The sequence below is a fragment of the Loa loa genome (genome assembly GCF_000183805.2).
Source record: "Loa loa unplaced genomic scaffold supercont3.18, whole genome shotgun sequence".
NCBI lineage: Eukaryota > Metazoa > Nematoda > Chromadorea > Rhabditida > Onchocercidae > Loa > Loa loa.
Genome location: NW_018108198.1, coordinates 71,929 through 94,946, shown reverse-complemented (window position 1 = coordinate 94,946; position 23,018 = coordinate 71,929). Strand labels below are relative to the sequence as shown.

Here is a 23,018-nt window from a genome sequence, read left to right as displayed (position 1 = left end):
ATGCATGCGTACGTCTCCATATTTCCAACGTGTTGCTTAAAGAGTACGCAGAGAAAGAAGGAAGAGAGAAACACTTGTTAATTACAATGGTTCTCGTCACTACTTGTTTGGGTGGAAGGAAAGCAATAGAGAAGTGCAAGTGTGCGAATGAGCAAGAGTGTCGAGACATTGCAAATGGAAGGGAATAGGAATGACATGTATGCGCAGTTTTGGTGTGGACTAGACACAGAAACACTTTGGTCAAATGGAGATAAAAAAGAGGGGCAGACAGCAGACATTTCGTTGTCAAGGGCGACATGAGACTAGAATGAGCAAGGTGACACAGCAGAGATATATACAGATAGACTACATACCACCTGACGGACAAGGTTTCACTTAACAGAGATGCGGGGGGAGAGAATTTGAATTCAGCAGACAGACAATGGACGGTGCCGTCTTTTGAGGCTGGTGCTCTTCCCACCTGGGGGGATGGGGTGAGGTCAAAGGGTCGCGAGATCGACTCGCGGGGATTACAGTGGTGCGTGCAATACTGCTTATGAATGCATGTAGTATAGCTGTGCACATGTACGGAGCATTCTGAGAATAAGCAGTGAAGCAGTTTTTCTGCTTATGTTTATCCATATAAGTGCTATGCAAGCAATATCTATATATAGGTATATAGGCGTGTGGTTATGAATCTCTGAGAATGTTTACATTTGAAGGGATAGAGGTGGTTTGCGGAAGAGACAGACGTCACGTCGTATCACCGTACCAACAAGCAGGGAGAATAGAGGAAGAAGTAAACGAGTAGTTAGAAAAGGGAGGCGACGGAGCAGACTGGATGAGCCGCAAGCTGCAGCCTGTTGCCCTGATCGTTATAGTCGATCCGACTTGCACAAGTACGAGCGGCAGCAACAGCACTCAACTACTCCTGTATCGTTTCAACGTAATTTTCAACAACGGCAATTTCATCGGAAGGAGATTTCCTCTAGCGGCTCAAAGAAAGAGTCTGCGGGAGAAATCAGGCGCGACTGTTGCAGTCCTACAGTTACGCGTAGTAAGCAAAAGCTGGAAAAATTGTCGCAACGACAGCGAAATTCAATTTTTGCATTCGCGAGGTTAGTCACTTCGTCAGTTACTCCTTATCTCTCTATGCATCCGGTCACAATTTGCAAGTGTAAGACAAAGTGTGACTCGGCGGGTTTTGTCATCCTTTCGATCAAATTGGCTACACCTCTGTGGGATGGACTTCGTTCCGATCACTGCCAAGGTATTGGCGGATTTATTGGGTAGGCTTTAAGAACTGGCATGGTAACAGACAGTGGCCAGCAGTTAGTTTCTTCAGAGCACATCATTTACTCAAAATATCTTTGAAATTGATGGATGCAGATCATAGATTAATTAAAGCAAATATGTAGTTCAAATTTATCTGCAATATTCCGTGCAGTAACTTGTTTTTATGCATAAAGACAGCTCATTTTTATAGAGAAGACCTACGACACCGTCCATCAAACTACTTCATTCAATCAAAACTTGTTTATGGAAGATGTATTAGTAAACATGCTAAAATTCATTCTCGACCTACTTGAACCCCCGAAGAATGCAATGTTCCATGCGTTGGTATTATCCCACTGCCGCTCTCCCTTCCAATACCACTGAGTATTTTCTCAGCCTAATTTTGTTGGAGGCTTTTTGTAATATTTGCTCCCTAATTCTTGAATATCGGAGGTTCTTGATGGGTTGGAAAATTTTTGTGCAATTACTGTTTCTTTTTGTTTATTCATTGTTGATCTCTTCACTTATTATAGGGCAAAGTTGAGTTCTTTTGTCAATCGACTAAGTTTAAGTAGTGGAGCGGGATGTGCAGCAACTCGGTTTCTAACTACCACTAGCAACATCACTACTGCCAACAACACTGATTTGTCATCTGTCATTTCATTCCATTCTCGACAGAATTCCCAGCAGAATACTGTTCAAACGGATCCGTATTCTGCCACAACTCTGTCAATTACAGCTTCCACATCATCCGTGCAGGTAAGTACTTTACTTCTGATTAGTAAGATACTTCTAAATTCTGGCATTTCTGGATCTTGCTACAATACTGGTGGCATCACTGTGCAACAGTTGGTAAAATCTCCCATAAAAATAACGTTATTTTATTAGTGCAATGCTTCACCTAACTCAAATGATGGCGAATATTTGCACCATTTGCAAAAGCAGAAACCAGCAACTTCTTCAGCGTCCTACAGTCTTTTCCAGCAAACCAGTTATCCGGCAGCTGTTTACTTGGCCGATGGTGAAAACAGTCATCTCCGCATGGTATGGTAAACTTTTATTATGATGCATAGGATGTTTTCAGTGATGATATTGTGCTAAGGATCTATTCAAATACAAAAAGTAAAACTTTCCAGTACCGTGGGAAGTATACGGAACCATCTGTTTCAATCATAAGTAAGGAATGAGCTTGCTTTCACCTTTTTCATCTTTAGCAGTCATACCGTTGCAATAATTCGTTTGGAATCGATGAGCCGAGAAATGCTTTTTTTTGTCCTAATAAGAAAAAACTAATTTTCTTCAAGTAATTGGCTCATTTGTTGTTTTCTCACGAATGTTGGAAAATCGGAAATTTTCAACTTTGAAACAAAATTTTTGAGAGTGAGAACCATCTTAAAATCGATAACAAGAATTAAGCTAGCTGATATTCTTTTTTTAAATGGATAACTGAAAATTATGTTGAATAGAGCGCATATCTTAAGAGATGTAGGGGAACGATTTGTAGAAGTAAGCTTTATATTATGGCCGAAACTTTTTTTTAATAAGTGTTTTATGGATAGATCACGGAGGAGTTCGAACAGATTTCTTTAGCTGAATCGATTCACTAAGTCATAAACGTCGTTCAGTACTGCTATGATAGTTGAGAGCAGTAATGTTGTGTCTACTTTCCTCATCTATTCGCTTTTGCAACCTTTCACATTCATCGCGCACGCATAAAAACCATCAAACATTTTCGTCTCTCACAAAAGTAATTCTACATCAAAGTGATTTCCATCGTTTATTCAGCATTCATCTCAGATTAATGATGCTATCATACCATACGTCAGCTTATTTGCACGTGGATCTCTTGGGAAAAGTTATGTCAAGTATCAAGCCATTTCATTCATGCATTCTTTGTTCAAATTCCACTAGGTAGTACTTTTTCAGTGAAGTCATGCCAAAAGGAGTAGGATGGATTTTAAAAGTGGAGCAGCATTTATTTCTTATCGTCTGGTGAACAATAGATGGTCTGGAAATTTTCTCGTTTGTGGCCAAAAAAAAGATGTCCAGACATCTCGCTATAAATACTGGAAGTGAGAAAGAAGAAAATAGGGTGAATCTTTCATAAAAATGCGGCAAGAGGATCTGTAATTGTCCCTCATCTTTTTCTATATATTTCCTGCACTTTTAATCCATTCTTCCACCTGTGATTTGTTGATGAAGGGAAAAAATCGCTTTATTATTAAAGAAAATGTATAAAATTTATGGTTAAGAAATGTTATAAATATTGTATAGTGATTCATCTCTCACTGTTGGCAGAATATGAGTGGAACTAGACGATAAAGCGAATAGATTTTTGACTTTCAGACCAACAGATTTAAGAAGGATTTAAATCTATAGCGCAACGCAAAATAGGTTAAACTAATTGTTTTATCAACTGCCATTTTGACTGCACTTCGGGGACCACATGTGTCGGACGTGAAGAACTCTATGTGTAAGTACTGAGAAGGAATGTTTGGTTCATTCCATGCTAATCGGTTCACTGAAATGTCGAGAAAATTATACGCATACTCATATTGTTATGTTAGAATCGGGAAAATAGAAAAAAACTACCATTTGCTTTGGCATCGTCTGACTGTTACTCTTACTCCGTGATAATAAATGCATAGGTCAGTTTTCGTTCGAGATAGATTGCTTAGAAATTTAAGACTTCATTTTGCTTCCCTTACATTTCCTGAGAGTATCTTTGTATGTTTATTGTTAGTGAATATATTTTGTGACATTAAAAATTACTTCAGTTTTCATTATTCTATCGTAAGCGTTTCATACAACGTCGGCGGACAGGATGAAGACGAATGAGAAACAGATGAGATTCTTATAAGAAGCAGGAATATGAAGTTCAACTATTTTGTTACACGTAAAATATATAGGAAAGTAGTTGAACTTCATATTTCGTTTTTTCTCCTTTTTATTGTCTTTATTTGCTTGAAAATTATTTATCCCGTTAAATGTTTGCCTTGCTTCCTTTGTCTTTTGTTTCTTTTTACTTGGATCAGATATTGCGAATTTCTGGCGTCCTAGATAACTTTGATTTATCATTTTTGGTTTGAAAAATGAAATGTTTTTCGGAGGGAAGACAGTTATTTACAGAACTGGTTGCTGTTCCTGTCTTGTTGATACTTGTAAGAATATTGTAGCATTATTCATTAAATTATTCACCCGATTTTCCCAATCATTTCTTCCGAGCTTCTCTTTCCTCTTTCCGTTTTTAATTGTATATTTATATGGCAAAGCAGAGGATAGGGGAATAGAAGCTGTAAATTCAGCTGATAACGAAACAGTTTGAATAACAGGCAAAGCTATACAACATGTCATTGTACGTTATTTCCTCCGATATACGTTAATGTGCCATTAGTTTTTCCTCTTGCTGAAAATTTCTCTTGCAAACAAAATTTTTCGAACTCCATTGGTTGCAGTTCAACATCTTTTCTTCACAAAAGAGAGAGAACTGTCGGTGAGGCTTTGGATCTCAAACGTTGGAATTAGTCTAAGGGAAGAATGGCGGAAGGCAAGAGTAACAAATGAGTAAGGGATTTCAAAGTCTACGATGAGTCAGTAATGTAACAATCTTAGTTCATAAACATATCGAAGACATAGGCGATTAATAAGGGCAGACGAACATGACCTGTATAAAATACAAACTTAAGACTAAAATTTGCAAATTTTCAAAAAAATCCGCAAGACTTATGGTCTATTATACACACATTCGGCATATTGTGTGATAAATAAACTGGAAATGTGATAACTTATTACAAGCTGTGCGAAACAATTTTCCATAAACTACTCTTTCAATTTCAGGAACGTTTGGTACCGAAGGAGGAGAATGAGAAGTGGATCCGAGCACCACCCAATTGTAACCCGTTCGATACGCGTGCATCCTTCACATGCTCCTCATTATCATGTCGAGTCCCAGTTACTCAGGCTACTTATGGGCGTAGCAGGCTTAATACAGCAACCGGTATCGAACGACCAAGTTCTAGTGGAGCAGCGATGACTATACGAGGTAATAGATGTCATGGTCAAAAATGTACCGAACAGGCTCGAAGCAATGACAGTTTGCTGACAGACTGTCGACAGTATGAAGATGGTTGTTTTTCGTCACATTTACGATGGCTTTCAAGGAAAGAATTTAATGAGAACCGCTCCCAAATTGATTCTCGTCCGGTGGTTTATGTTCCTGTACTTTGCGAAACAGTGTGTAATACAAATATTCATCGAGCCGTTACGAGCAGTATGACAAATGATGATAATAAAAATCGTATCAACAAGCCGTCATCATCGTTGCCATCATCTTCATCACTGTTACGCCAGATATCTACTACCATTCTTCCTGCTCCGTCTACATTTGCATCTGACAGTAATGCAGATATTGTTGTTGCTGATGGTTGTACATCAATTCCTATGAATTGTAATACGGATATGATGACACATCAACCATCGGGCGCGAAATTCGACAGTCCAAAAGAGGAGGAAGAGGAAAGAGTTGAGAAATTAAAGGATGAAATTATCACGGGTCTCTCATCTCAATTAGTATTCCTTTTGTTTGTGTAATACGAGGAGTAATAGGAATAATAGCAGGAGAAGGATAGCCGTGGAGTAGTAACTAAGCACCTTCCTGGAGATGGATTTCTTGAAATCCATAATTTTCAGGATCGTGTAGAACCAAGGGAAAAGAAGGGTATAAGGACCTCTTTATTCATGTATGGAAGATGGAACAAAGCTATTGTATTGTTTGGATTGATGTGCTTGTTTGGACATTATTTTGTAATGGCTGCTCAAGTGAAAGGTTGAAGAAGATTCTAGTAATAGAATTTATCCAAGGGAAATCTCATTTTATGTCCATCCTTCATCTGATCATTATTGTAAAAAGCATCTTTTCATTGATCTGTTGAGAAAACTAGCCGTGTATTCAGTAACACTGTTTTTCTGTCTTCTTTCTCTGTTTCCTCCCTACTTTTGGTCTGTCCGCGTCTAAAAGCTCTTCGTATTTAGATTTATGTATATATATTTATTTATTTATTTACTTATTTTTTATATTGTGTTTGTTGAATATTAGAATTTTTGAAGTTTATGAAAGAATTAGATGTGCCGTTTCAAAATACGCTTATTTGCGGAATAAGGTTTGAAAATTGTGTTTCTCAAACACAGCTCGGCTAAATGAGCTTTTCCCATAATGAAGGTATGAATAATTGTTATTTGGATGCTTTTATGACTTTCACTATGAGCAACATATATCCAGAAAATTGGACGCGTTCTAAATCATGTATTTTTCTTAAGAATTCATTGTGGTGTAGGTTGTAAAATTTATCGCAGCAGTTCATTACAGAATTCGAATTATTGATCAAGTACGCATCTCTTCCATGTCTTATCTGCCGAAAACTTTTCTATAGCTGGCGAATTTCTGCGTTTTATTCGCCAAGAAATCGCGGGAAGCAGGTAGTATCTGCTTGGATCTGAGTAAGAGCATATGGAGATGTTTTGTTGTTTTTTGTCTGTAAATGCATAAAATCTTTGCTGTTTGAAATGAAATTGACAAAGATTTAGTCTATACGAGCTGTATATATGGTCATCGGTGCTGTTACCGGTGCAAGTTATGGTCGAGTCTGGAAATAATTTCCTTTTTGTTTGCTAAGTAATTAACAATTGTGTTGGCAAGTACTGGCATTCTTTTGGTTTGCCGAGCACAATCAGGAAAACTATGTCGTAGTTTCTGAAATTATCGGACAAGAGTTTTGGACAGAACATACCGTAAGGATGATCGTAGTTAATCCTTTGTCTGTGGCCAAATTCGATTTTCTGGGTTCGTATAACAATCACTGTCATTTATGAGACGTCTAAAAAGCCAATGATATTGGCAAATAAAAGGGAGTGCAGGGTCAGAGGTTTTCTTTCCTGATTTGGGGTTCGGGATGATCAATTAATCGTCAACTCCAAATGTCTGTAGGAGCAATAGTAATGGCGATTGACTGAGAATATGAGAAAAGATACCATCGAAGTAGATATGGTTCGTTGGATTTTGACCTGATACCAGTGCAAGACTCGGCTTCTGCAGATCCTAGCGGTAGTTAGCATTTCGTGAGGGAAGCTTAAATGCCATTCGGAATTAGCTGTTGACCTGAGGGCAGTTTTTTTATTCTGAGCCCAAGCCTCTGTTCTGAGACCTGTCCATCCCATCCATAACTGCGCTTTTCTCGTTTCTGAAACAAGAGGGGAAAGCTTGCAAATTATCCTTCCGCGTAAGATGCATCCGATAAACTACACATCCTGTCGTTTTGTGAAGAGGCAGCAGCTTTCAAGATGACATTAATGAATATGATACACCAATATAATAATTGCAAGTTGACAAATCGAGGACACGCATAGAAGAAGTGAAAGATCAAGCAATCCTTAGTCAAAGACCCACAAAGGAGTATGAACCGTTTTTACTTATACTTCACTCTTACCTCACCTTTACCTCATCCTTCCTTTATCCGTTTTTGGCCTCGTTCTGGTTAAACATTACCTCTCTGCCCTCAACTGCATTGACCTCCTACTCCAACCCTTAGGTATACTCCTGCAGAAAAGCATGCCCTCTCCCTTGTCTCATTGATCGACTTAGCCAGATGTCGCGCCAGTTCTTTTATCCTGTTACAGTAATATGTCGTCGCGAGACCAGTCTGGATATCGATTGTTGAGTGAAAGATGCGGCTAACAAAGTGATTTGAATTCGAGGTTGGACGGAAGAAGGATGGGGAGATGGCGATCTTTGTCACCGCCGGGAGAAGAGCTGGAGAGCTCTTAGTTGAAGTGCTGCAGAGGTTGACAGAAAGTTTCCCTCTTTGTTGCTCATCTTAATATATCATGAGGAAAAGGTTTTAATGACTGTTGCATTTCACAGATATTCCTGCAAGGTTCGAGATTCTTTCATTACTGCTTTATAATTTCTCTGGAGCCAAAAATCGCTGTTGAAGCAGTCGATGCGCCTATAAGGTCACATAATAATCTCTCGTTTTTCTCTTTAATCTTTAGCTCTAGTGATCTTAGTTCAAAATATAAGACATTTTTTTGATTGAGATTGTGATCACGAATTATTCTGTGCCTTTTTTTCCCTTCTGTGTTTGTTACCTGATGGTTTGCACTTTAGTTTGAAACAGCGACAATTAATCCACAGTCTTAATTATTATAGCCGAAGTGCATCCTACCCGAATTCCTTACTGGAAAATAATATTAGTGATAAGAAAGCAGAAGTCATCTTTGTTTATTTGTGTGAAATTAATTTGTATCAGCAATATATCTAGTGATACAAATTACCGAGCATGGAATGTTTGACCAGATAATGTCTTGAAGCGTTTATGTGGAGTGAACCTATATGTGTTTTTTTAGGATTCGTTTAAATATTTCTGCGGTAAAGCTAGAATTTTCCTTTTCTTTCAGAAATGTCAATCAGAAAAGTACGAACAAAAATTCGTGGCAGGGCAACAGAAGAAAGAGATTGCCCGCTTGCGGCATCAGCGTCGAGTGGTCAAACAAAAGTGGTCGAGTACTTCCCGACCATCCACCGTGATCAAGTCAAAAAATTTAAACGTCTTAAGGTGTTTGCCGAAAATGATGAGGTTAGGAGGTTATAAGCTTGGATTTCTTTTTCAGTATAAGACATAATATTGTTTGAAATCAGATTATCAGACTGTGAAATCAGAAACTAACGGTCTGCCTTGATGTTTAGTATGGCTGGATGCTTAACATGAAAACGAATACAAAAGCGCGGACAGTGCAGAATAAGTTGCAATATTAGCGAACAAAACTTTCATTATTTTGGTTGGCTCTATCGACCGTGTTTCAGAGCATTTTCTTTGGCCAAATTGTTTCATCTGCGTTGTTTTTCTCACTTGAGTGCAGTTCTAGAATATACTATCTGCCACACTTTTACACATAGTTACCATTATATCCTTTCCAGCATGTCAAGATGGACTCCGTTTACATCTGAACAATCAGATTTGTCGATTAGAAACAATCAGATTTGTCCATTTTATTTCTTTGCAGGTAAAAGCTACTAAGCATACTCTGGAATCACCCAAAAAGATGGCTCGTTTAAAATCACCGCAAATATCTGAGAAAAAAACTGAAAGTGACAGCCAAAAATGGGTTTTGCCAATAACATATGAGGCAGAGGTCGTTCCGAAGAGTGGTAAGGTAAATAAGAGTGATAATGATGCTGATGAATCCAGTTTGGAAGTTGTGGAGAACGGTAAACTATCTACGTGTTCAATAAAGAGAATAACAGGAACTGAGTCGAAAGAAAAGCGGAAAGATGTGTACGATAAAATTAAGCATGGTACGGTGGAAGTTGGTATTACAGTCCCTCTTGAAACTGAAACGAACAAAGCAGATAGTGCTGATCTGAGGTTAATTTTATTTTTAATAGAAAATCGGTTTAATTACTTCATAGCATCTGGTTCTTTACTTTATCTGTCACCGTTTTTTTGGTCTCTTTTCGATAATACTTTTGTTAGAGACTCTGTTTAAGTTGTATATTAGACTTGGACATTCTTCATGCCAGATATTGCTGTTCACCCTTAAAACTTTGTGCATAATATTTTTGGCACATTTTAATGATGCAAGTTTTACCATTCTGCCAAGAGCAGTAAAATTGGTCCAAAGCATCAAAAACAGTGTAGAATCGACTTTAAGTGATACACTTCCATTTTCCACAAACTATAAACGCTTACTGCACTTGTTCGATTACGCTCAAGTTTTTACTTTGCCCGGAACATTTTGCTTTAACGTAAACAGTAATACTTTTTTAGAGACTATCTTTAAGCTAGATCTCAGACATTCTTCGTTCCAATGTACTGTTCACCCTATAAAACTTTGCATATAATATTTTTGGCACATTTTAATGATGCAAATTTTAGCGTTCTGCCAAGCGCAGTAAAATTGGTTGAAAGCATTAAAAGCAGTGCAAAATCGACTTTAAGTGATACACTTCCTCTTCCTGCAAAGTATGAACGCTTACTGCGTTTGTTCGACTATACAGAAGTGGCAAGTCACTTTTGGAAAAAGTATTTTGAAGGAATGAGCAAGTAAAGAAGATACCTGTTTTTTAGGGTTTAATCAAAGCTAGCTTGACTGACTTCGATTTTTTCTCTTTTACTTAGAAATTGTTATATAATTTAAACAATTAAATGCTATTTTAAATCTGAATTTATGCCACTGCATAGTAAGAAAAGAAGTGCTACGAATAAAAAGTTGGAGAGTTTTTGCATGGCGATGCTATCAGTGATGGGTAGATAAGCATTTTCCAGATTTTCAAGTTAATTGTTTTAGGTTGTTTCATGGTTAGAAACGCAAGGAAAACGAATTACGTTGAATGAAGTGATGACTAATGTTCAACGTAAATTGAAAAGGTATCTAATTGGTCTACATATACAATGCTATGGGAAATGGAAGATGGCGAGTGATTTAAAATTTATCCTCGTGTGGTTTCAATATTTCAAAGAAAGTTTCGAGGAAGTTGGATTAAATGATGTTTATTTTTAGCAACTATAATGAGCAACAATTCGCAATGATACTGTCGATATACCCTGAATCCTATAATATTCGATGTGAGCGACGTTGGATGCCGATTGGTGGCAGGCACTGTAATTTCAAAGAATATGAATATGTAATTGAACCGAATCTTATTAATGGTACCGTAATTTCTTTTAAATTGTGGAACATGATAATTCTTCAGAATTTTACGATCTTCGGGGAGAACCAAAATGGAAAATAGGGCGGAAATTATTTCCTAGGAAAAGAAGGGTCATCACGTTTCTCTTTGTTTTGCAGACCTTGCTTTTCCGCCGAAAGAAAATCTGGAAGAAACTTCTTTGTCGAACTCTTCACCGGTCAAACCAGTATTGGGCTCACCTTGCAAAATTCCTCTAATTTCACTTTCCCGAAGTTCGATGGCCTCGCCATCTATGAGAACTGTGATGAAGTCACCGATCAAATCACCATATGGACCGGATGTGTTTACTAGGCATGTACTATAATTGCCCCATTAAATCTTGGAAGAGATAAATCAAGTATTTCAATTACAATAAATTGAAAGTATTGCGTGCTATTTTTGATACTGTAGTTACAGATTATCTTGTATAATTACTCTACAGGTGCCCTCCAAAACTAGAAAGTCATCGTTTACATCGGAAACTGGAATTCAAAAGTCGTTTACGCAAGCTGGTAAATATACAGCATGCTGCTTTTTTGAAAAATGAAGGAAGTATGTTTTTCCAGCATTTCGTTATCCAGATTATATCCCGAACGTTTTATGAGCAGCGGAGTCCATTGTAGTTGCATTTGAATTAATTGGTTTTTCTCTGACACTAAATTGGTTTCCGCTGTTCATTTATACTGCTGTTTTACGTAAGCTCATTGATTATGTTTTGCTTTGAACGTTGTTTCAGTTGAAATTTCACCCGATGAACAACTTCCAAGATATCATCCTGATTTTGACCTTGACGCTGTAAATGACATCATACCTGCGAATTTACCTGAAATGCCAAAAGGTGATGCTGGTCAACCTGAAACGATGAGGGAATATTTGAAAGCAGTGCCTGATAGCAGTGGTACTCTTCCTGAGAAGATTAAGGTTCATTTTTATATGTATTGCTAATTGTATAACAGTATTTCCAAAAGTGGTGATATTGTAGTTCACCATTTTTAATAATTTAGTTTGGAATGATTTCCAGATGGTGATCAAGGAACTCAGAAGTCCGGAAAAGAAAATCGCTGTTGTTGCTGACAAATTCATACCGTTATCGCCGAAAAAATATGTAGAAACGAAAAACTCTTCAAAACCAAGTCTCTTGGAAAGAGTATACATTTTTTTTTTGGTTGAATTTAATTTGGTTGTAATTTTTTTTTTTTGGTTGAATATTATTTTTAAATTTGTGACGTTGTATGTTTGGGATAGAGTCTAGATAGAGTTTGAAAATTGTTATTGCTACCAATCGTAGGGAATTATTAAGATTCGAGCCAAAGAGCGAGAGCGGAAGCAGCGGGAAATGATGCGAAATCCCGAAATGGAGCAAAGGAAAGGAAGGTTGGAAAGGATTTCCCATTCGTTGCTACAGTGCATTTGCAGGTGAATTGAATATATCCCTTTTTCAAAATTTTGTGAATTTTAATATAGTTGGCATTGTCTGTTTAATATATGTATTGCTCCCGAGTCTTTTTCACTTGAAATTGATGAGAAAATAAAGGAGTAGGGTTAATTTTTGCCAGGAGATTAGAAAGATCTATTTTTATTCGATTATTGTCGGATTTTTTTTGCTTCTGCAAAAGCTTGTTAGAATAACTTTGCAACATACTGTTATGTTTCTGCTATCATTATCTTCAAAGAGATGAAGTCGAGTGATCAGTCAGTGATCGTTCAACTATAATGAGTTATTGCGAAAAGTAGGAAAGTGCTAATTTAATCAATTACCGCATTTCTAGAAGATCGTCAAAGAGTTTGTCGTTATTAGCATGTAAGACTGATGCTGTCTATTTCATTCGTTCCTGTATATCTTCAAAACAATCAGATAAGAGTCAGCAAATAGAGAAACGTTTATAATCATTCCATTCATTTAGAAAATTTTAGCTACTACAATTTGAAAAAGATTGGATCAGTGAAATTTGCGGAATTGATCGATAAATTGGCTTTCAGTATTGGCTGTATTTCGAAAGGTGCGAATTTATGTTAATCTCATAACTTTGTTCAGCTTAATTGTAAAAAATCGCTTTTATTGATTACAGTAATTTTGTGAGCTTTTCATGGCGTTAATAAATTGCTTTTTATTTCATAATTTGAATTTTTAAATTATGTTTAAATCAAGCTTTTTATCACTGCTGATACTCTTCTTTTTGTAGTGGAAATTGAAGCAATTATTAATTTACTCTGCGAAGTTTGTCCGACATACTTTAAAATCGTCGAAGTACGGGGCGAGAAGTACGTTCATTTCAAGAACAACAGTTTCACTGCTATTCGAGATCTTGTCAATGCAGAGATCAAGAAATGTGTCTAGTAAGACGACATTTGAGAGTGTAAAAGTTGGCAGAATGCTTCAGACAATAGATTTTGAGTGTCAAGATTTCGGTAGGAAGAGTTTTGTTTTTTTGGGTCACTGTGTTATCACATTTATTACTCATATTGTCCACTTCGTGATGTATATCTTATTACTTTCTGAATGCCTTCTAACAGTTTCCTAGTTCACTACCATGCTTCACTTTTATGTTTTATCGCAGTGTCTTCCGTTGCGTACAGTATACTATGTCTTCCTGATACTGCTGGAACTGTAGTGGATTGGCGTATCACTGCTCTTTGTCATCCTTAAGTAAATATTTATTACAATGAGACCCAAAAACATCAAGTTAAGAAGAAATCATAAAGTCACACAGCGTATTTCTTCATGCTAGTTCCCAATTTTTTCTCGAGGGATTTATCCGAACAAAAAATTGACAAGGCTAACATATATTTTATCAAGGGGACTGTCCATTCGGGAAATGAAAAGATTAAAAAAATTTTTTCCACTAATTACTGCTTTAACACTTGTTTTCGCTATCTTAAACCCTAGCTATCTTAGAATTCTAAAAAAAAGCCGTAATCAAAAATTACGATGTTGATTCTTTCTTTCAATTACAGAATAGGAGGCGCAGTTGTGATAGTTGTAATTGTGGTACTAATACTACTATTTTTACGCTTAGTAATCTCATATTTCAATATGTACAATCAACGTCCAATCCGTTTTTTCAACAACTGTCATTTACCAAGATACTAGTTTGTTACTTTTGCTAGTAATTTCAGTATTATAAAGTATTTCAGTATTTCAAAATAATTCAGTAACTCCTGGCATATTGGAATCAGGTGGTTTTTGTAATCAGCATCACTCGTGAACTTTCATCCTCCCTTATCGCTTCCACTCCGGAGAGAAGAAAATCGGTCGCTGATTTTCTTTTATCGCTTCATTTGCTTTTGAATTTGTCGTACCTTCAACGTATTTTTACTTATGATTTGAGGTCTTGTACGTATATCATTCATTCATAATTTAAATCAGTCTTTTTTACCGTCTTTACTGCCTAGAAGGATTATTTCTTATTCCATGCATTGCACAATATAAAGCGTTTGGAGTTCTAGCTTCTATTCATGCTATCGATTTACATGTATAATTTTGCATTGCCTCGAAAGGTCGATCTTCTTTTCCATTCTTCGCTTAACTGCGTTTGTCAGCATTCAACATTTTTTCAACACTGCTTAGAATATCACTTCATAGATGAGGAGGGAATTGAGGCGACGATAAGCAAGTTATTATTGCAGTTTGAAAGATGGGATCTTAGGGAATTAAAGAATGGACAATTTATTATGGTCATTTCAGGGGAGTTAAGTATAAATAATAGCAAGTTGGTTCCACTACTATCTGCAGATTCAGTTATTTTGGTAGAATGTCCTACTCCACAAATAAATGTAATTTTTTTCCATTCAGATAATGTAAGGAAATATTTGATCTAATCATGATTATGTTTAGTCCCTTTCTTACTCTTACGTTTTTTGAAGTAGTTGCTTCACATAATGAGCTTTTTGCATTACTTTATGCGACAACACTATGTTCCATAATATTGGATTTTTAGTACCACATTTAACTCCTATGTCAAAGTAATTTATGTATAGCTTTTGCAATAAATTTTGATATGTTGAATAATATTCATACTTTCAAAGCAAATAAATTTAGGATTTCACAGTGAACTGCATTATCATAATATTAAGTTGGATATGGTTTTCCCATCTAGCAAAGAAAGGATGATGAATGAAGTTGGCGAATGAAGCTGAGCTGGTAAGAGTGCGAGGAAGAGATTATAGTACGTATATCTAGAGAAATGTTTATGTAAATTCATTACAGTTACTAATCATGAATGCCAGCAGAAGATAAAGGTGTAGAAGATTTGTGACACCTGCTAACTCTGAGAGATGTCGTGTGGAAGAGTCCGTAACACCGCTATCGTTTGAGACGTATCGAATTTCAGAGCGCATACCATGAGGAGGGAATATTCGCAAATATAGTTTTGTTTGCACTGTTTCGCGGTCGGTACTTAGAAGATGTGTGGTACTTTTCGTTTTTTTTTTCTGAGATTTCTGTAGTTTGGAGGTTCTTCTAGAATGCTTCTTTTCTGGCATTCTTTTTATTCTGAACTGATTTCTTACCACAGAGATGCTTCAAATTTACTTATTGACTCGTAATCATTCGTTTCTTCCTTTTGGTCCGATCATGTTTTGGGCTGTTCCACCAGTTAAATCATTTTTAAATATTAGTGAAAAATGAAAATGAATTAGTTTCTTGAATGCTTCCATGAATGAATGGTTATGACGTATTTAGTGTTTCCTCCTTGGCCTTTTGTTTTTTTTATCTAAGAATGCTGAACAAAAACTCATGTTACAGGAAGAAGGTGCTTTTTGCTTTCTTGGCCCACCTTCATCTTTTACTCTTTATCAGGGATATAAAGTTTGGTAAATTATGAGATTTGTTCGAAAAACATACGTAGTGATATTACTGACATTTTACTCGTTCTCTTTTTGTTTAAGACAAGAAAATTTTCAGACTAATTCTCAAAAACTGATGTAACAATAAAATGTAGAAGGATTTGCAATGTACTAAATTTTTTTGAGAGAATAATTTCACTGATCAAAATTGTATTCGTTCTAAATTGATCTTACAGCAAGGTTTAAGGCTTTCTTTCAAAAACTGGTTAGTATATTTTTGATGTTTATTTAAGAACAGTATTCTAAATACGATGGTTGCTCTGTCCCTCATGTTGACTTTAATTTGATCTGTTTTGAAGTCCAAGTCATTCGAGAAGATGAGAAGGGTTGTATAATAAAGTTGTCTTTTATATAAAATTGTAGATTCACTATTTATTTGAAGTTATTGTATTGGAAAGTTGATATATGCCAATTCTGTGCCCCATGGGAACTTAGTAACTGTTCATGTTTGCAGATATTGCTGAAAGTATATCAGCGAAATCCAGGAGTTGTTCGTTTTGATCCCGACAAATGAAATTAATAAACTAGAAGGACTAGAAATGTTGAAATAATGACATCAATGTCAGAAGCAGCAACAACAGCAACAAAGTCAACGGTAATGAAGTGCCAAGACTGTAGTGCACCATTTACAAATGATGGACTTAGAAGTTGCGCCAGTGGCGATGAAAGCTTAACACAGGATATTAGTCATAGCAGCAAAGATGGTGGAAAGGGAGACTGTTGGTGGTGGTGTCGTGATTGCATGGCCACCGTATGCAGGTAATTTTAAAACAGTACAAGTTAATTCATATAAAAACCGGCCAATAAAACTGGAGGTATCTGAATGCTTAGATATAATCATGAGAAGAGTGTAGTCAGGTTAAAAACTCTCTTTATTTGAAGAAATAGGAAAGATAAGGGACTCCCTTATCATTGAACTGATGGAGTTAAAGAGATGTTTTGCATCACCATAAATTGTTTAAGCTAAGAGCTAAAGTAGTGAAATTCAAGATTGCAGAAGAATGTTTGACAGTTCAAACAAACAATTCATAATGATACTTGTAATAATTATTGTGTTTCATTCTCTTTCTTTTCGTTTTCCTCACTTCTATTCTTTTTTGCTTGTTATCCTACACCTCATTCTTGATAAGTATCCGGGTCGGAATATCTAGTAGGCCATACAAAAAGGTTGATTATTTGCGATAAATCTTTTTACTGTTATTTTTTATACAACAGTGAACTTAACGCTGAAAATTATATAACACGTAGTTGGATAGACCCACTGATTTTGTTAATTCAAATTCCAATTTTTCTTCAGTTGCGTTTTTTGATTTTATGATTTTACTCCACGAAGGTAGGTTTTAAAAAATCAGTTTTTGGGGTCACATACAGACTTATGACAAAGCATGCCGTCCAGTAGATAATGTTAATATAGTAAATGAAATCCGTACACAAGATCGGGCATAGAAATCAATTTTAGATGGAAAATAAGAAGGCCTCATGAAAAGTTGCTTGATACATCCACTACTCTTTCACTTGGATGCACTGATAACTGCAAGAGACACTGGATTCAAATATTTCCGGAAAGTTAATTCTTCAAGAGTTAAATTTTATAAGATATTTATTTAGTGGGAGATTGATCTGTAAGTTTTCGAAAATCTCAGCTTTTCTCCCTTTTTTAATTCCTTACCTCACTTCCTCGTGGCCATGTTTATTATTTTCATGAAGTTTCGAATTTTAACGGTGCCGATAGACTGTTGCTTAATGGGAACTGTATTTCAGATTTAGATTTAAATTGAGGTTTCTAATTCACAGCTCTTAATTTCTGTTTTCTATTCTCAGTAGAATCTCTATCAGCTCACCAAATAACAGGTACATTGTTGCTGGTAGGTTTTTTGATTTCCAATACTTCGTTTATCAATTCTTCGACATCCTTTTCTTGATGTACAATTTTTCTTCTCTTGAATACAGTTATCTTGATAAGAGACGAAAGCATATTCTAGAAGTGCTCCAAATACGAATGTTTGACAAGCCGAAACCTATATACGAATTTTTTCTTCCTATAAATTTAAGTGTTTATCATTCACGTAATATACTTATTAAGGATTTTCATTTTTGAAAATTTTTTTTTGATTAGTGGCTGATTTCTAAATAATTTTTAGAAACTCGGTGTTGGCGAGCAAAAAAATAGATGATATCTCACCACCTAGCCAAACGTCCACCACTTTTACATAGCTTACTGGAGGCAACTTTGTATTAATAAATGAAGTCCGAAATGTTTTTTCATTTTCGAAAGTAACGAGTTATGACAGTTTTTGAACTTTACTTGAGCTTCATCTAACTGAAGCGTTTAAATTTACAAGAGACGGAAAGTACCATTGTTTCTTTCCTTTCCAATTTTGAATCTTGATCCTTGCGGCAAAGCAATCTTATACAAAAAGTTTAAGAAGCTAGTATAATTAGGAACATCAAATATTAATTAATAAAATTGACAGCTGAATTGAGTTCCAATATTAAATCAAACGTCTTCCAGCGGTGGACAGAATTTTCCACCTCAGTACATGAAAGACTAGCTTACCAGTGTTGTCATTGTGAGCAGAGTAGTGACGCCTAGGGCAGTACGGCCTGCTGTGGAGTGTATGTCAATCCAGAAGCTCATCCAGCTGACGATCACAATCATTGTTGTTGGACCATAGAGTTGGATTAAGTAGTAGCTGAAAAGATTTTTTTCTTGGATGCAGTAGATTAAGAAATAGAATCTTTTAAGTGACCAATTAATGTTAAGGTATATTAATAAGCTAGCTTTAATTTGGCTTCTTTAATGGAAACTTTTAATATAGAAATAAAGAATACATTGACCCCACCTAAGATGAAACAAATTAGTGGTTTTTAAGGGAACCTAAAAAATGCTTTTCTCTCATTCTAGACTTTTGGCGAAGTCTTTCAAATAACTGAAGCTTAAAATTAATAAAAATTTGACCTGAGTTGACGCGAGAGTTCGAGACGCATCCTTAAACAAGCATAGGTTCCTGAAATTTTGGGGATAGTCATGAACTTTTCAGGAATCCATAATGTAAATTTCATAGGCCGCTTAAAAACTTAAGCGATAATAAATCCCTAGAAAATCATTCTGTGAAAGAGACAGCAGGGTTGACGAAATATAAATAAGGATTCTATATTTTGGAATCACAAGACCAGAGGGAGGAGGTTGATGTTAGCTTACTACGCAGATTTGGCAGTCTCACCGCAGGCTTGATGAAAGCATTGGTTTAAAAGATGCCATCACAAAATCCTTGAAGAGGGTGCACGATCGCGTGAGGTACTTTTGCATTACAAGCTAGAAGAAACGCTGTAATGATTAACTGGTAACGAATTATGCGAAAGTAGGAAGTACCTGTATTAGTGTGACTGGTACATTCATGGTTCGTTTCTATAGCTATAATCAAAAGATTAGATAGATCACTGCCAACACCAAGCTTTGTTTGCACTGGCGGTCCTCCTCTTTCTCATTCATATACAATATCCTGATAATCCGAAGATTTTTCAAGGATTATCATTGCTAAATAAGATTTCCACTGAATACTTAATGCGCTCTTCTTTACTGTGAATTTTAAATTTCTATTTTGCAATTTCCCAGTGTTGCGAAAAAAATGTTTCAATACTTTCTATTTCGCAATTTTTTCAATTTTTGATTACATTGTTATCCATTATTACTTTTATTGTTAATTATACTGCTTTCCAAATAAAAAAAAGGTTATGTTCTTGGCGTAAAAAGAGTATTTTAGGCAGGATAACTTATTTTTACTTCCAACCAGTGCTGAAATAGGATTCAGTTTATAAACTTACTTGTACAAACAGAAAATTGTGCAAATCAATGAACTTAGAAGAATTCCACGAAGTTTACAGAAGTTTTCAATACAATTTATACAAAAAAGAAATTTCCTTCCTTTATCAAAAGCATGCTTAACACTTGAATTGTTGCATTAATTCAAAAATGATTTTCGAACAGAAAAGAAAGGATATGATAACAGTGTGGGCGTAGCTGGTTAAATCGAAATCACAGTATTGCACATCGAAGGGATAAGGTTCTAATGCATTGGGGATGATAGCGTCAATGATAATCGCACGCTATACAGTATCTGTCCATTCAGGTATATACTCAAAAACATGTTTTTTGTATCATGTGATGACTGTGTGCTGCTTTTTCAGTCTGAAATAAGTTCGTGATACTTTCTAGATAGCGCATTCAGAGTAATGCATTCAGAATAGTTTTACGAATTACCCAATGAATCAGGCAGCAGTCTTTGTTCATTTCGTAACTCGTCTTGAGGTATTATATTTTAGGAATCATTTTTGTAAAAAGATGTACATTTGTAAAACAAGGGAATTTTTCTATGTTGTTTACATATCGGAAAAAATGAATCAGACATCCAAATATTGTTTTTGACATGGGAAACCGTAAGGAAATCAGGCATATTGGTAATTTACATGTTTTCATAAGCTAACCTACATTAAGTCATTTTTCCCTGAACGTCACCTGCATGTTGTATTTCTGCAATTGCAAATAGAACTGTAATTCCAACTAAATTTAAGAAAAAATCGAACAGTGATTAATTTAGTAGAAACAGATTTCTGCAATGGCCAAAAGTAGTTCTGGATACATCATTAGATATCCCACACGCCTTCAAACTTGATACTTTTTTAACCTTGAACATTTCTCAGAGATTGAGAAAGACATTTGCAACATATCTCTGATAATTTTTGAAAGCTAGATGTTACATTTCAGTATGACATAGCAACCTTGAAATTAATATCTGTTTTTCAGCTTTCTATTGTTTAGCCTTCTAGTTTTCGGCTTCCAATAAGTTTCTCAATTTGTGGAAGAAATAGAAACTTTATTTCCGCTAGTTTTAATTGTTCTTTATCCTACATATCGGTATTCTTTTCCTTAATTTATGTGCATCTTATGCATTTTCGTTTTCGACTTGACAAAAATCAATTTTTAAAAAAAGGACCTGCCATATTTACAACATCGATTTTGTTTAACGTTCGTAGCATAATGTTTACTTTAACAGTAACAGGTCCAATAACTGCTAAAAAAGAAAACGGCTGACATTTGTAAGAAAATCTTATTTAATTACTTGTTTTGCTCTCTCGAATTTGGAATCGACTGCTGTTCCTGTTTGTTCATTGTTCAGCGATTTATTAGCGTGTTTCTGTTTGTTCTTTTTTTAAGATTCCAGTGAACAGAATACAGAGTTATGCATAAAATACGAGTGACATGGATTGAAAGGTATTCCGGCAAATCCAAAGTGTTGTTTTAGGGACTTTAAGTTTAATAAAACAGTTCTTCATGAACTTCGAAACTTTAACTTGGATATCTTATTGGAGTGGATAATCTGGCCAAAATCAAATAGAGTTGTATGACGAGATATGTTGCAGAAGTTTCCAGGTAAACCAAGAAGGTACTATTTTATGTTGTTCAGCAAAGATTCAATCGTTTGAAATCAGTTGTAGCCTGAGGTGAGTGCGTTTGTAGTTCACTGTTCCTCTCTTTTGGAACACATTAGATTTTGAATTTCGTTGTTCATATAGCAGAAAAATTTATCCTTGCCACGACAAGAAAAAGCAGAAATACAGATCCAATCTTTACAACTGTTTTTTTTTCTCTTCCAGTTGATAAACTATCTGTTTTCTGGCAACTGATTTCATTTAAATGAAAAGATTTTTCGGAACTTTGTACGTCATGGAATTTTGTATCCCCTTTTCTTGTAATCGTATTTTGTTTTTTCAACTCGAAGAAAAGTTTTTTTTCTTGTGAAATTGTACGAATAGAGAGAAATTTTATTATTCTTGGGAAATTTTTTTTTCTTGTGAAATTGTGCGAATAGAGACTTTTATTATTCTTGGGAAACTACTCTTTATTCTAACCGTCAAGACTACTTAGTTAATGTCTTCATAGAGGTCTAATGGATTACAGGTCTCTATTGTTACATTACAGCGACTCAGTGGGGCCTGGAAAAGCCTAGTAGGGCCTTCCACAAGTGGGGAATGTTTTAAATTAAATTCTCTTTATTTCGATTTTCAAATAGAATCTGGTCATTGCAAAACTTTGTGTCTCATCAAGCCTATTTGGAATAATGAGAAAAAGATGGTGCGACGCAAATATACATAACTAAAACAGTTTATATCTTGGCACAAAGATTTATTTTGCCAAAGCAATTACAAAGCATTTAACTATACCTGAACTATTAGTTGGTGTTGGTGGAACACGTTGATCATAGTCTTTGAGGAGCTTCTGAAGGATTAATTGCTTTCGTTTCTGAAGAGTTATTTGCTTCGGAGCTACTGTGCACCATTTTTTGAGGTTCACCAAAATCGATCGTCGGTGTGCCGTACTTCGCTCATTCCGTAATGCAGAGTAAAATGATAGCTATAATTCTACATAGCTGACCAACTCTTTAACAAGAGTCAAAAAGATGGACATATAGCTGGGAAGTGAAGTGAATGTCAGGTCAAAAAAATTTTTCTGTAAAAGAATTGTCATTGTATACATAAACATCCATATTAATTCTGACCTTGTCCTCCAGAAGACATACCAAGGTTACTGAATTATCTCATGATTGATAGCAAGATTTAAGATTGAAATCACGAGACGAGAGCAGGAATAATGTTTCACTTTGTGCTTACTAAAGTTTTCCATTTCATTCTTTTTAGGGATGATTTATAGTACTCACTTTCTTTTAACTAATGACACTAATTTGTCGTTTCTTAAAATGAAACCTTACTGATTTTGCTTTCCATGATTACAGAACGAATTTGGGATACTCAGAAAGATCCATCTTCCTTAAACATAAGTATGTTAATGGTTGAGGAGACCGTCGTTTTTCTAACCTTTAAACTGATCAGAAACAATTTTTTTAATCAGGAAATTTTGAATATTTCCAATTTCTCGTTATCAACAGTTTACTGCGAAGAAAATATATATTTAACTCGAAGAAAATGGAAAATTGTACTTCCTAGTGATTGGTTTTTTTTAGAATTCACACAGAGGTGCTTTATGATATTAGAATGATAGGTAAAATAAGATAAAGATCAAGAAAATGTTTGGGCAGGAGTAGATGTGGTAGATGGGAAACACACTGAACTGGACGTCAATATCCGGCTAATTAATTTGCATTTGCAACACACATTTGACACACTTTCATTATCTACC

The 23,018-nt window shown here is 35.6% G+C and overlaps 4 protein-coding genes across 4 annotated transcripts in view; 3 read left to right on the top strand and 1 right to left on the bottom strand.

Annotated features, from left to right (window-relative positions):
• Positions 1–244: 244 nt before the first annotated feature.
• On the top strand, positions 245–6,281 carry LOAG_16764 (hypothetical protein; the record flags this gene model as incomplete). Its single annotated transcript, XM_020449418.1, has 6 exons — positions 245–368; positions 412–517; positions 702–1,097; positions 1,788–2,013; positions 2,143–2,298; positions 5,092–6,281. 6 exons carry the CDS (start codon positions 245–247, stop codon positions 5,842–5,844), a joined length of 1,761 nt encoding a protein of 586 aa, XP_020307041.1. The 3' UTR covers positions 5,845–6,281.
• Positions 6,282–7,112: 831 nt separating this feature from the next.
• On the bottom strand, positions 7,113–7,610 carry LOAG_02648 (hypothetical protein; the record flags this gene model as incomplete). The annotated part of the gene is made up of 2 exons (XM_020446075.1): positions 7,282–7,610; positions 7,113–7,127 (listed from the first exon to the last, which is right to left on the bottom strand). Exons 1-2 carry the CDS (start codon positions 7,465–7,467, stop codon positions 7,113–7,115), a joined length of 201 nt encoding a protein of 66 aa, XP_020303539.1. The 5' UTR covers positions 7,468–7,610.
• Positions 7,611–8,708: 1,098 nt separating this feature from the next.
• On the top strand, positions 8,709–13,503 carry LOAG_02647 (hypothetical protein; the record flags this gene model as incomplete). Its single annotated transcript, XM_020446074.1, has 12 exons — positions 8,709–8,885; positions 9,313–9,674; positions 10,185–10,311; positions 10,597–10,676; positions 10,810–10,958; positions 11,098–11,290; positions 11,421–11,530; positions 11,715–11,899; positions 12,000–12,125; positions 12,279–12,394; positions 12,893–12,978; positions 13,162–13,503. The coding sequence occupies 12 exons, from the start codon at positions 8,709–8,711 to the stop codon at positions 13,314–13,316; spliced, it is 1,866 nt and encodes a 621-aa protein (XP_020303538.1). The 3' UTR covers positions 13,317–13,503.
• A 2,870-nt stretch (positions 13,504–16,373) lies between these two features.
• The window catches only part of LOAG_16763 (hypothetical protein), a gene marked incomplete at its 5' end in the record, with an annotated part of 17,149 nt that continues 10,504 nt past the window's right edge, over positions 16,374–23,018 (top strand). The window contains one exon of the mRNA XM_020449417.1: positions 16,374–16,582. Within this exon, the coding sequence (XP_020307040.1) occupies positions 16,374–16,582 (209 nt within the window). The remainder of the gene's footprint in view (positions 16,583–23,018) is intronic.